Source organism: Cnephaeus nilssonii (genome assembly GCF_951640355.1).
Source record: "Cnephaeus nilssonii genome assembly, chromosome: 20".
NCBI classification, from domain to species: Eukaryota; Metazoa; Chordata; class Mammalia; order Chiroptera; family Vespertilionidae; genus Cnephaeus; species Cnephaeus nilssonii.
This window is the reverse complement of record NC_137091.1, coordinates 33879549-33892814: the sequence shown is the minus strand read 5'-3', so window position 1 is coordinate 33892814 and position 13266 is coordinate 33879549. Positions and strand designations below refer to the sequence as shown.

The window sequence follows — 13266 nt, the reverse complement described above, 5'->3', positions numbered from 1 at the left end:
TTTATGCATTCATTTCTATAGACACTCCATGGCATCATGTTAATGAAGACTACATATACGTACCATAAATTGCATCGTTAAGGGAAAAGCCTCACTTTGACATTCCTATGTTATGAACAAATTTCCTACCACTCTGTAAATGGGAACCAGAAGGGAGTGGCAAGAAATATTCATGAATAGTAAGGACCTACAACTAAAATTACTGTGTCTCGGTGGGAACACCCGCTATTGCTTTCTCTATTCTAATATACATTTTTAGGTTAGACTAGGTAATAAAGAATATAACTAAAGAGGCATTCTATATTCACAGAAAACTATATTCCTATCCATTAAGCGAAATCTAAACTTGGGCAAAATACCCCTGCTTGTCCCTCCCATCCCCACCTCAGCCCTGCCCTAGGCTGGGAACAGGAGACAGCAGGGTACCTGCCTGCTCTTCAGAGCTGTTTAACAGTTGGACATTTTCTTGGTATAAAGAAACCCACAATGAAATAGTCATTATTCCAAAAATTTTTTATTTCAAATTCATTGAAAGAAATAAAATTATATTTAAAAAAATAGAGTATTCTCACAAACTGAGGAAAGCCAGGAACAAAAAGAACAAGTTAAGTACTTTTTCCTGAGAAGCAGGTCTAACAGCTGTAGAATGGACTTTCTCCTTCCTAGCTTTTGTCAAACGAAATTTTTTTTTCCTATTTCTAAGGCATCAAAAAGCACTTGAGTGCTAATTGGGTTGTTCAGGTTCATAGCTTCAAGCCCTCTAATGGGGATTAAGAAATATCAAAAACTGCTACAATTTCCTTTATCACCAAATATTATATTGTACATACTTCTACTTTTTAATGTAAATTTGAGACTTTCACATTCATGACTGGTCATGTGACCATTTCCCAGTCATATTTTATTAAAATCTTACTTCTTAGTAAGAATGTCCAAAGTATCTTAGCTCACACCCCAAAAAACTGAAAAGGGCCAGACACCAGAAAGAGCTGCTCTTGATCTCACCACCTGCAGCCAAGACCAATCAGAAAGCACCCATCCCGGGAGACTCGGGGTACAGCTAGAAATTTATATACTGAAGCCTAATTCCTAAACGACTGGACCTGCCAGCAAAGGCAGATCAAGTCCTAATGGTTCACAAGTAACCTACAGAACAAACATTACGAAAGTCATTTTATAGTTCCCAAAGCTCTAAACTTACCATTCCCTATACTTGATTAACCTCAATTTTATACTGATAAATCTATCAAACTAAAAACTTTCATTCCCAAACACTTCAGTAATATGGTCAAGACAATGGTTAACATTTTTGTCCTATGCACAAAGGACTGCTTGTGCTCAAGTTTTAATTTTGCATAGGTAACAAGAAAGCTTGAACCCATTTTTCCAAATTTCCAATTTTTTGTTCTGATTTGAAATATTGAGTACACAATCCTAATGATTTTCCTAAAGCTTCTTTTCTAAGAGTTAAGTCAATTCACATAACTGGTAACCATTAATTCCATGGTGACATCAATTTCTGAAAGATATTTTTTAGTAAAGAAGAGATTAAAGTCTGTAACACCTATTATAGGTGCTTAAGGATTCAAGACCTAACTGCATCTCCAATTAGGTTAATTATATAACATTGATCAGCTATTAAAGATTCAGTAGGATCTGTGGGCATCTCCTAGTTCAGCGGTCGCCAACCTTTCGGACCTCACAGACCACCGGTTGGTGACCGCTGTCCTAGTTCGTTATTCAAAACACCCACTACCAGTAGGTCAATACTCCAACCCAAAGTAAACTGGTGTTGGACCCTAATGGAAGCCCCTATTCTGTCTCCTGGCTCTATCGGGAGTAAACCCTCCCGGGACAGTGGCTCTCATGGAACAATAGTGGGCTCCTGTCACTTGCAAACGGGACTCATGGCCGTATTTTGCTGAGTTTCGAGGCACTGTGATGTCTTCTGCCCAGGAGAAAAGCAGACAGCACTCTTCCACCAATCCAAGGGGACAACTTGAGTTACATGCTGGTTACATTGTCCCAGGTCCTACTATGAAACAGCAATGTGGCCAAAAATAACCAAGTTCAAATGAGATACCTGGTAACACTAATTTTTTAATCAGACGGGACTCAGTCTCTTGTCACCAGCCCAGGTACGTGTACACAAACATGCAGAGAGAGGAAAAAACCCCCGACAAAGCCAAGTTTAGCTAGAATTGTGCTGATTTAAAAAAAATCATCGACAAGGACAATAAAAAACTATGCACATTGATATAAACCAGACTAGAGATTCCCGACTTGAGTGACTGCCATTTTTTTTTAGTCTCAATAAAAATGTCAATATCCTGAGTTTTATCGGTATTTTCTTTCTAAAATAATTTATGGGATATAAAAGTATACAAATAACTAAACAGAAGCAGTGATACAAAAAGTGTGGAAGAACAGCTCACTAACTAGAAAAAGAAATATCATAAAAATATAAAAAGATGCATTTAAGTGAAATAAATTAAAGGTTAAACCTTATACTTTCAAGTTTTCTTAGATAATAGTTTTGGGAGTTGATGATGCATTTTTCTAATAATCACTTGGTTAAGTTCAAATACCAAATAATCTTTCATAAGAAGTTTTTGCCTTTAAAACTCATAGCCCTATGGCAGATATTTCAACACAGGTGAAAATACCTGCTGAATTGTTATTCCAAATACTAATCAGTAGCTTCTGTGATCAAACTACTAAGACTTTTTCTTTACTAATTTGGCTGTCAAAATGGTATTTTTTAAAATGCTTCCTTTACTAGCATCTGCAAAAACTAAAATTTTAGTACATAAGTTTCTCTAAACTACTGAGTTGTTTGGTGTGTTTTTTAAAGGACGCTAAGAAATGCCAATCCAATAACCCAAAGGTATCCCAAAAGCATAATTCTACTATTCTTTACTTTTATTTCTTAAAAACCTATTTGCTCCCTAAATGTTATATTTTTAAACCAAATGGCTGCATACTGCCTTTAAAATGCAATGGGGTTTCTTTACTTAACCTGACACTGCTACTCAAAAACCTGTACTTGTTGGGGAAACAGTACGACTATGCTAAACCAAGGTTTATGCTAAATATAACATCACTCCAAATTACAAAGTGGTTGGTTTCTATAGCCCTAAGGATTTTTAATACATAATTTAGAGTAAAATCACAAATAGCATTCAACTTTTCTTAATCCAATTAACCATTTCCACTAAAATCCAGAACCTTCTGCATGACCTGCCAATTCCTCATTCCTTTTGTCAACCTTTAAAAAAAAGCATTTCTTGGGAAGTCAGGATTTATTAAGAACATCCAGGTCTGGAACTTTTTTTACCATATACCTTAAAATTTTGTTTCTTTATCCCAATATCATTTAAAACCAGAAATTTGAATTACATGGCTAACAATTTTAGCTAATTAACTCTTCAGTGCTGATCCTAGAAAACAACCTTCAATGGCTCTTTGGAAATGTTCAGCCATTGATAGGAGTGGTGCAGGTCGTCAACACCTTTCATGTTCAAGCCACAAGTTGGGAAGTTGGGAAGGGGTGCAGTCTACTGTCCTGCATTATCAGAACTTGTCATATTTTCAGTGCTACTAGGTTGCACGTTGTCTGCAAGGTTGTGTGCATGCTCAAGAAACAAATCTTTCAGTACACTTAATTCCTTAGTCAGCAATTTAATTTTTGCTTCCAACCGTTCATTCTCTTCTTTGAGCTGATTCACTCTCTGCAGGGTATCCTGTGCTTTCTGCTTGCTTTTCAACCGGCTCTTTTTCACAGCCATGTTGTTCCTCTCTCTGCGTTGACGATACTCATCACTGTTTCGATCCATGGGTGAACTCTTTTTACTTTGCTTGCTTGGAGGCACAGCCTTACCTCCTCCCCCAGGGCCAGCGGGCACCAGCTGAGGAACCTGCTGTAAGCCGCTGGCATGAGCCGGAGTATGAATAACACTTATTCCGTTCACTCCTGGAGTACTGTTCTGCTGCGATATCTTGCTCATTTGGGCACTCTCTCTTGCCAACACAGAACAGGCAGAAATGAGGGCACGACAATCAATGGTTTCCACTCTACACAGCCAAGAAATCTTCACATGTACCTAGTTAAAGAATAAATTGCATTAAAATATTTGAAATGACAAGATCAAATGAGAATAAACTTGCATGTACCTAACAGCAGGCCAACATTAATTATGCTGGGAAAAGTCTACAGCGACTGCCAACTGTTCCAATGTTTCAAAAGTCTAAACCATTTATTGAGAAAGGTAAGTTACTACAGAAACACCATAAGGCCAAATGCAGCCTACCTGAATCCCTGAGGGCACTGCCCATCTGTGACTATTTTCAAAAATGGGAGGAAAAACACAAGAACACCATTAATTAAGCAGCACATATGAACTAATAGTACTTGGCAATCTGCCAGAGAGAAATTTGAGATGTTGATTTGAACAGGGAATAGCTGAGTTCAATTATAATAGAGGAGACACCTGCAATGAAAGGGGGGAACATTTCAATTGTTGGTTGAAGTCAAAATAGAATGCTGCAGCAGAATGCCCCCACTCCAGTGTTCATCAGGAATACTGTCCTAGGATCGACGCATGTTCCTTATTCTAATATGCAGAGTGTCATCAAGGACTTGACTTTTCTCCCAGAGGATGTTTTATGGGATATTTTGAAAAGGTGGGGGTTTGTTTTTTTTTTGAATGATCTCAAGTATTAGTACTTTACAGAGATCTCCTAAGTTAGTTTCTTGAATCATAAATTAAGAAGCTTTGAGACACCCAATATTCTTCCCCATTCCACCATGCTTCTAATAGTGGTTTTTTTCTTCTTGACATAATTAAAAAATACTTCTAAACACAGTCAAACTAAAACCACCAGAAAAAAAACAAAAGCCCTAGAGTGCAAGTACTGGGGCTCAGGCTAGACAGAGACCGAGCAGCTGCAGTGCTGCACCCACTTCACACTGCCGGAGGAACCGGAGGACATGCCAGTTCTGAAATAACTGTAGTGCTGCCTGCAGAAATGAAGCCAGTTTCAAAAACTAGTCATATTTGGACTACTATAAATTCAACTAGGTCACTACAATTGTCTCAAGATGTGTCAAAAAGCATACCTATTCTATCATCATAAAGCCACTTCAAGACAAACTGCCTAAGCCAGTGGTCGGCAAACTCATTAGTCAACAGAGGCAAATATCAACAGTACAACGATTGAACTTTCTTTTGAGAGCCAAATTTTTTAAACTTAAACCTCTTCTAACGCCACTTCTTCAAAATAGACTCGCCCAGGCCGTGGTATTTTGTGGAAGAGCCACACTCAAGGGGCCAAAGAGTCGCATGTGGCTCGCGAGCCGCAGTTTGCCGACCATGGGCCTAAGCTGAATGAATCGTGTCCAACAAGAAGTCATAGCATTCTTAAAAATTTAGAAAAATTATCTATTTGGTAGAAAGTGAACATAAGTGTTTTACTCAATTTTTAAGAACTAATTTAACACCTCCTGGGATCATCTCAACAATCATAATCATGTTCATCTTATCTTTTTTATTTTGCATATACCACTTATATTTTTATGAGTCTTTAAAGCTAATCTCTACAGTCAACTCAGCAATAACAAAGGCATGTGTAGAATGGTAAAATGCCTTCTAACTGACAATACATCACCAACTGCAATCACTAAAAACTCTTATTAAAGGCTCCAACCTCAGTGATGTTCATGCCCATTTTCTTTAAATACATATTTTTATTGATTTCAGAGAGGAAGGGGAAGGGAGAGAGATAGAAACATCAATGAGAGAGAATCATTGATTGGCTGCTTACTGCACGCCTCCCACTGGGAACTGAGCCCACAACCTGGTCATGTGCCCTTGGCTGGGACTGAACCCGGGACCCTTCAGTCTGCAGACCGACGCTCTATCCACTGAGCCAAACTGGCAAGGGCTGTGCCCGTTTTTGTACCCAAAGATAGAGAAGTGCTCTTTTACCTTAGTCTGACTCATCTTGCCAAGCAAAGTACTAGGCTGAACATAGTAGGCAAGGTTTTGAAAATGAGCCCTTTGGCTTGAAAAACAGAGTAAATCATCAAACTGTTAAAACTGTGAGAAGGGGAAATTTGGAGATAATAAAAACTAAAAAACTGTGTTGTTTTTTTAAGTCCTTCAACTAAAGCAAGCCAAGAAAGTAGCTCTTAAAGTAAAGAGATAGCCATTAAGGAAAATGAAGCAAGTGAAAGGAGCCAAATGGTCTTAAAGACAACTCCAAACAGATTATCGATTTTGTTTTTATACTGACCAAGTAACTGCCTCTAAAATTTACATTTTACAGTTTACACTGTCATTTGTGCTTTTGTTCCTTCCACAAACATTTGAGCACCTACAATAGGCAAAAAATACATTTATTTCAAATCTGGACATTCAACCCTAGATGAAAGTCTGGCTCCTATGTGGACAAATACTATTCCAGAGTTCAGTCTACAGGAAGCAGGGTGGCGCCTTGTTTCCTTGCATGTGAATCATTCAAGCAGGAAGCAGCAGAAAAAGTGAAGAGCAGTAATACTCAAAGGGTGGTCCTTGGACCAGCAACATCATCATTTGGGAATTTGTTAGAATTACAAATTCTCAGGCTGTCCCAGATCTAGGAATCAAGAGCTCCAGGAACAGGGCTGAGCAATCTTGTTTTAATAGGACCTCCAAGTGATTCTGATGACACTGAAGTTTGAAAGCCACTACTGCAGATAAAGGATCTTAAAGCAAAACAAAACACTGGTGTGGCTCAGTGGTTGAGCATCAACCTATGAACCAGGAGGTCATGGTTTGATTCCAAGTCAGGCCACATGCCTGGGTTGCAGGCTTAATCCCCAGTAAGGGACGGGCAGGAGGCAGACTATCAATGACTCTCTCTCATCATTGATGTTTCTATGTCTCTCTCCATCTCCCTTCCTCTCTAAAATCAATAAAAAATATATATATTTTTTTAAAAACAAACACTAAGTGGTAACGTTTTTTAAATTCAAGTAATGTTCATTCAAATCAGTAACACACTGAAAACTCATGTTAGAATGAGTAAAACAAAAATCAAATTTTTTCATTTGGGAAAATAAACATGTCAAGAATTTTCCTAACCCTCATGTCATCCCTTCTCCCCACTACCACCACATATTCCTCCCTGGTCCCCCAAATTAAATTATTCACTCACATTTCCTCAGTTGAAGGTCTACACTCCAAAATATTTACCGATGTTTCAACCTTGCTACAAATCTGTTCAATCATTGATATGTGACCATTCTATCCCCACCCTGGGGGAAAAAATTTACACCCACCATCCCTCTCCATTCCAATGCCACAGAATTACCTTAGGCTGACATCATATCTCAGGGGCACTAGTCTCCTCTGCTTTAGCAATGTTCCCTCCAACCACTGTCTCCAGAGCAATCTAACACTCAATTCTGAGTGTGTCACACCCTCCTGTTGAAAATTCTTCTGTGGCTCCCACAAATGGAACCAAATCCAAGGTATTAACCCTCCTTCTAGCCCCTGCTCCCTTATACTTCACACCTCAACAATACTGAACCACCATCAGTCCTCTAAATGGTCCTTGCTTTCTCTTTTCTTTGTGCTTCTGTCCAATTTGTTTCCTGGTTTCTTTGTCAATACCAACTCTATAGTGTGTCTCCCTGGAGACTAACCTAGAGACCCAGAGGCAGGACTCTGTCTTCATCTCCTCAGGCCCAGCATCTAGAGCAGGGCTAGGCATATGGTGGTGGTGCTCAAGAAATACTTGTTGAATATAGGCTCAAAAGGCGAAGAGAAAACATTTTTTAAAAAACATCGTATATAAAAATAAGACACTCTAGCATTAAAATCTCTTCAAATAACCACAATTAAATCTAGAGTATTACTAAGATATCATTGTCTTACTACCTAAAGTTCTGGGTCTTTCTAGAAGTGTTGGATTAATATCTTGGACTTGATCCTGGTTTGTGGGAAAATAAAGTTCCATTTGCTACCTCAAGCCCCTATATATACAGTGAACATCTTTGCTTCATTTCAGTTAAGAACCTTTATTAATTTCTACTTAGTCCCATTGTTTTCCAATTAATAATCTAAAATTACTAGGCATGTGTTGTCAAGGTCTGACAACTTTTACTACAAGTGAAGTCAAGGTGAGCGAAGTCAATAGACACCCAAAGGAGCAATTACTTCTATTTAGTTGTACTGCTTGCTTCATGACCCAAAACAGGGGTCCATGAAGGAGGGTACATCCCTTCAGGGAGAATAGAAATAAGAAAAGAAAGTGTATATTCATTTGTCTTTTTCAAATGTCATTTAAAATACACAAAGCAACAGTACACATACATTGTTTATAAATACAGACCAGACTAAAAAATATATATATATATATATTTTTTTTTTTACTGATAGGACTGGACAGCCTAAAAGGTAGAAGAACATGCAATAAACCTGGAATTGTGGCTACCTGCATTTATCATTTATCATGCATGATCAGATGAGGCAATCTTAGACCATAAGTCCAAATTCAGTCCCCATGAGGCCCTATTTATCTTCACCAAGTACTCACCATGTGCTGTTAAAATCCCTAGGGAGGAAACCACCACTCCACGATCTGATAACCTTGCTGATGTGCTCTTGTGAATTTAAAGGATATTCTAAAAGAATGAAGTTTTGTTTCCATGTTTTTTAGGCAGGTATTAAAAATGACTGAGTCAGCCAAGTGTGCCACCAGAAGCAGGAATCAACAAATTGAAAATTATTCAGCTCATCAGCATCCTGTAATTTACTTAACCTTGTTTGCAGTAAATTCTTCCAGAAACAAGGAATTCACTTTTAAGAATCGCTTATCCCAAATACCACTCAAGTGGCAACAGCTGACCAGATTTTAACTTTTACATTTCAAAAACTTGGATGCAGAATTTCTTGGTAAAGCGAGCCCTTAGAGTCTTTTACTTCAAACACCTTTGTGGGAGTTGCACATCCTACCTGAGATTTAAGGGACCCACCCCTTCAATAAGGCTTCAGCGGAGTGCAGGCGGGCTCAGAGACAGAACCACCAACTTTTGTGCAGCCCCTAATTGTTAAAAACCTTTCTGAAGCGGACACGTTTTCGGATGCCAGGGTAAGCGTAAACCTCAGACAAGAGGAAAACCCACGCTTAAACCTCCTGAAGAAAAACATACGAGCTTACTTCGATCAGATGATCCTTTCCCCCTCAAACCCGCAATTCCATCCTCTCCACCTTGGACACCTCTGCTAGCTGTTTCCCGCCGTGTTCCCTCCACCGTGCTAAGGAAGCGCTTCATTCCTTGCCCTTTTTCTATTCAGCTCGTGGTGACTGCACATTCACCTTACCTACGTTCATTAGTCAACAGCGGAGGATGCAAGCTACAGCTCCGCAAGTGACACAAGAGTATTTCTGTAAAGTCACTACGCAAAAAACCAACTGCTTCCCCAGGCCGCTTCATCCCTCCGCACAGAACTCACGACGACCCCACACGGAGCAGCTCAGGAGGAGCAGGAAACACCCTGCGGCACCAACAGAGGAGACGGTCCACCTCCGGCTTTCCTGGGAGCACCCTTTATCCCCAGGGGCCAATGCGAGCCGGACTTGTCACAACCGCACATTTCACAGAGAGCTGGGTTCTGGAGGGGGCGCATCTCGTCTTCCATCCCGTCCCCGGCCCGGGGCGGGGGGCAACCGGGGGAACGCGGGGGTCCGCGGGTGGCGCCGGGGCGCTGGGCGGCAGCCAGGGATGAGCTCAGAGGTCCGCCGGGTGTTGCCGGCAGGTTGCATCAGACGCCGCGCGGGGCCGCCGCCCGCGACGCCGGCTGCGCGGGGCCCGCCCGGCCTGCCGGCCGCTCTGGGTCTCCTCGGGCTGGGCCCGCGCCCACGCGAGCGGCGGGCTCCACCGCGGCCTCGTCCAGCCCGCCCGCCCGCGGCCTCCTTACCTGCGCCTCCAGCCCGCCCGCCCCCAGGCGGCCTCCACTCCGAGCGGCCCCGCACGGCGCGGCCCGACCCGACCCAGGCCTCGCAGCGAGGAGGAGCGACGGTTACGAAACCTGCAGCCTCCGCCCGTTCCGCAGCCACCGGCTTCCCTTCCTCGCCCGGGCCGCGCGCGCTACCGCCGCCGCACGACCAATGGGAGCGTCGACCTGCAGGCGACGCGCCCGCCCCTCGCAATGGGCAGCACCCCCAGCCAATCACGGGCGGCCTGGCGGCGGGAGGCGGGCACGTGGCGGAGGCGTCGGCCCAGGCGGGGCGGGGCTGGCGGGCGTGGTGGGAGCCGACGGTCGCCGCGGCCGCCGCCCGCCGTCACCTCGGCAGTTCGCGCGGGGCGGCGGCCTGGAGCTGTGGGTCCTCCGCCGTGAGAAAGGCTCCGTGGAAGTTGGAGGAGCGTAGCTTTGTGAAGGCAGCAGTATCGTTGGAAAACACAGTGTCCTGAGGTGACTGGTGGAATCACCGAGTTCTGTTTTGGCTTCCCCGCGTCCGCCGGCCGTCCCCCCTCAGCGCCCCTCGCGGGGACAGTCCCAGAACCGCCCACCAGACCCCCCGCCCGGGACGTGGGGCGTCTGGCCGACGCCAGACCGCCGATGGCCCGCGCCCCTTGGGTGGAGCCCGGAGAGAAGTCCTGGACCTCAAGGCAGTGAAGGCAACTTCGGACTTGTTGAAAAATAAATGAAGCAATAATAATAATAATAATAATAATAATAATAAATAATAATAATAAATAATAATAATAAATAAAATAAAAAATAAATAAAAATTTTTAAAAAGAAAAATAAATGAAGCAAAATTGTCCCCACGTAAGATGAGTGTTGGTGTCACATTGGTGAACACTGCAGACTGTGTGGTTCGTGGTTGGGAGGAACGAGTTGACTTTTTCACGATGATTTCGGTGTGGTGTCTTCAGACGAACAGACTGAGAGACGAGATCTCAAAAAATGAATGGCAATCGAGCTTTATCGAAGCCAATTCATTGGAGGGTCTGAAAGCGTCTTAAAACCAGGAAGCGCGCCCGTGGAGAGCAGAGCCCTCACGATAGGTTTGATTGCTTCCTCTTTAGCAATTCTCATCGGCCAAAAAACAGAGTCTTTGAAAGAGGAAACATTTCTTCATCGCCCAGGCCATAGGGACCAACCAGTTCTCCGCATAAGACTTGTTTCGAGGAATCAGGGAAGAGATGGTAAAACATTTGCAAAAGCGAAGATTAAAAAATGAAAATAAAGGGGCTGAAACTAAAGGTAAACAATAACCATAGAAGCGCACTTGGTAGAATGCCTCATCATTTCGTTTATTTTCATAGAGTGGAGGGAAAATTTTGTAATTTGAAATCTCTTGTTTGAAGGCCAGATCAATGAAAGTTTATTATGCAAATCTAACTATCTCCAGTGTGTCTTAAATATTTAGCATAAATGTGTACTACTAGTATTTGGAAAACTTCAGAAAAATTAATATGCCAAATTAACCACCTTTCACAGGAGATCTGAAACATATCTATAATATTTTGAGAAGTGAGATATCTGTCAGTTTTGAATCTCAGTAGGTATTTATTGTGGTATATTAGCAATAATATAACAGTAATTGTCAGTCGTTAATGGGACACTTTTGATTAGAAGTAACTGAAAACCCTCCCTGACTAGAATTAGCATAAAGAATAACTTGGTCAAAGATTTTAGACACAGTTCATGAAATACCCAGGAGGCATTAGAACCAAGACCTCAAATGGCAGGCAGGTGAGCAGTTGGGAGCCAGCAGTCCTGGATTGTGAGAGGGATGTCCCAGATTGGAGAGGGTGCAGGCTGGGCTGAGGGAAACCCCCCACCCCCGTGCACGAATTTCGTGCACCGGGCCTCTAGTTGGAATCATAATAGCTAAGATGCTAAATGGTTGTCTTAGGACATCCCCAAATTTCATAAGTGGGCCCTATTCATGAAAGAGAAAAATCTGACATAGTTTAGAAAAATGAAATGGTGAATGTCCATTGTACAACACTTTTCCATGTGTCAGGTTTTGTGATCCCATGAGTTAAGACAAGCCATCTGTGCACTTAAGAATAACAATAGTACATGACATCTGTGCACAGGAGAATAGGTGTGTGCCGTGTGAGCAGATAAAGATGGGTACAGCTCGTTCCTGCATCATCTGTACGTAGGAGGTTAGTGCCTATAGTTTGTGCATACAAGGATAGGTACATGTCATCCGTGCACATAAGAGGGGTGAGAGGTAATCTATATCTTTTGTGGGCCCAGGAGGGTCTTATTCTTACATCTTCACTCCACTGAATAAGCACTGATTACCTGTTACAGAATTATTGTAATTCAAACTATTCCAGTGCCTATGAAGAACAAAACTGACAATAAAAGAAGGTGGATTTGGAGGGTTTTTTTGTTGTTGTTTGTTTGTTTGTTTGTTTCTGATATATATCACACCAGTCTCCATCAAGGCGAGGTGATGAGCTTTGGAGATAGAACAGGGTGATGCTGGTTAGTATATAACCTAACTAAATCTCTGTTCCAACAGAGGGCTGATCTCATAGCGTTTTTATCGAGGATTAAGTAAACTTTTATCGAGGATTATGAAAAGAAGCTGGCATAGTGCCTGGGACATAGAAAGCACAAAATAATTTGTCCATCCGAAAAGAATTGGCTACCTGGGACCCAGTTCTTGGTTTTTAATACCATTCTCCAATGAAAGGAACTGGGGTCCTTGGGGAAATGGCTGATTCTAGGATTGAGGCAGGAATATACAAGTTCAGCCTGGAGCATTTTGCAGTACCAGAAAGTAAGAAGGTGCTCAAAAAGCAAAGCAGTGAGGGTCTGTGTCTTAGCTCATGCTGCCATAACAAAATGTCATAGACTGGTTGGCTTTAACAAGAGAAATTTCTTACAGTTCTGGATGCTGGCAAGTCCAAGATCAAGTGCAAACAAGGTAGCTTTTATTTTGAGGCCTCTTCTCTTGGTTTGTAGGCAGCTGCCACCTCACTGTGTGCTCACATGATGTCTTTGTGTGCAAGCCAGGAGAGAGAGAGCAAGCTCTCCGGCGTCTCTTACAAGGGTACTAATCCCAGCATAAGAGGGACCTCATGAACTGATTTAACCCAAAGGTCCCATTTCTAAATCCCATCATATTGGGGATTAATTACCTCCCAAATGCCCCATTTCTAAATCCCATCCTGTTTGGGACTAAGGCCTCAACATATGAGGGAGGGATGGGGCAGACACAAACATTCAGTCCATGATAGTATGTCAA

At 42.2% G+C, this 13266-nt stretch overlaps 1 protein-coding gene across 2 annotated transcripts; it reads right to left on the bottom strand.

Annotated features, from left to right (window-relative positions):
- Nucleotides 1-542: 542 nt before the first annotated feature.
- Nucleotides 543-10125, bottom strand: CEBPG (CCAAT enhancer binding protein gamma). 2 transcript variants are annotated; one of them, XM_079800174.1, is made up of 2 exons: nucleotides 9966-10125; nucleotides 543-4103 (listed from the first exon to the last, which is right to left on the bottom strand). In XM_079800174.1, the coding sequence occupies exon 2, from the start codon at nucleotides 4005-4007 to the stop codon at nucleotides 3558-3560; it is 450 nt and encodes a 149-aa protein (XP_079656300.1). In that variant the 5' UTR covers nucleotides 4008-4103; nucleotides 9966-10125; the 3' UTR covers nucleotides 543-3557. The 2 variants fall into 2 exon arrangements, with proteins under 2 accessions (XP_079656300.1, XP_079656301.1); XM_079800175.1 differs by lacking the exon at nucleotides 9966-10125 and adding an exon at nucleotides 9369-9952.
- Nucleotides 10126-13266: the final 3141 nt, after the last annotated feature.

Bases quoted from the DNA above. Each gene is read 5' to 3' on its own strand.
- CEBPG (XM_079800174.1), bottom strand. From the start codon at position 4,007: ATGAGCAAGATATCGCAGCAGAACAGTACTCCAGGAGTGAACGGAATA.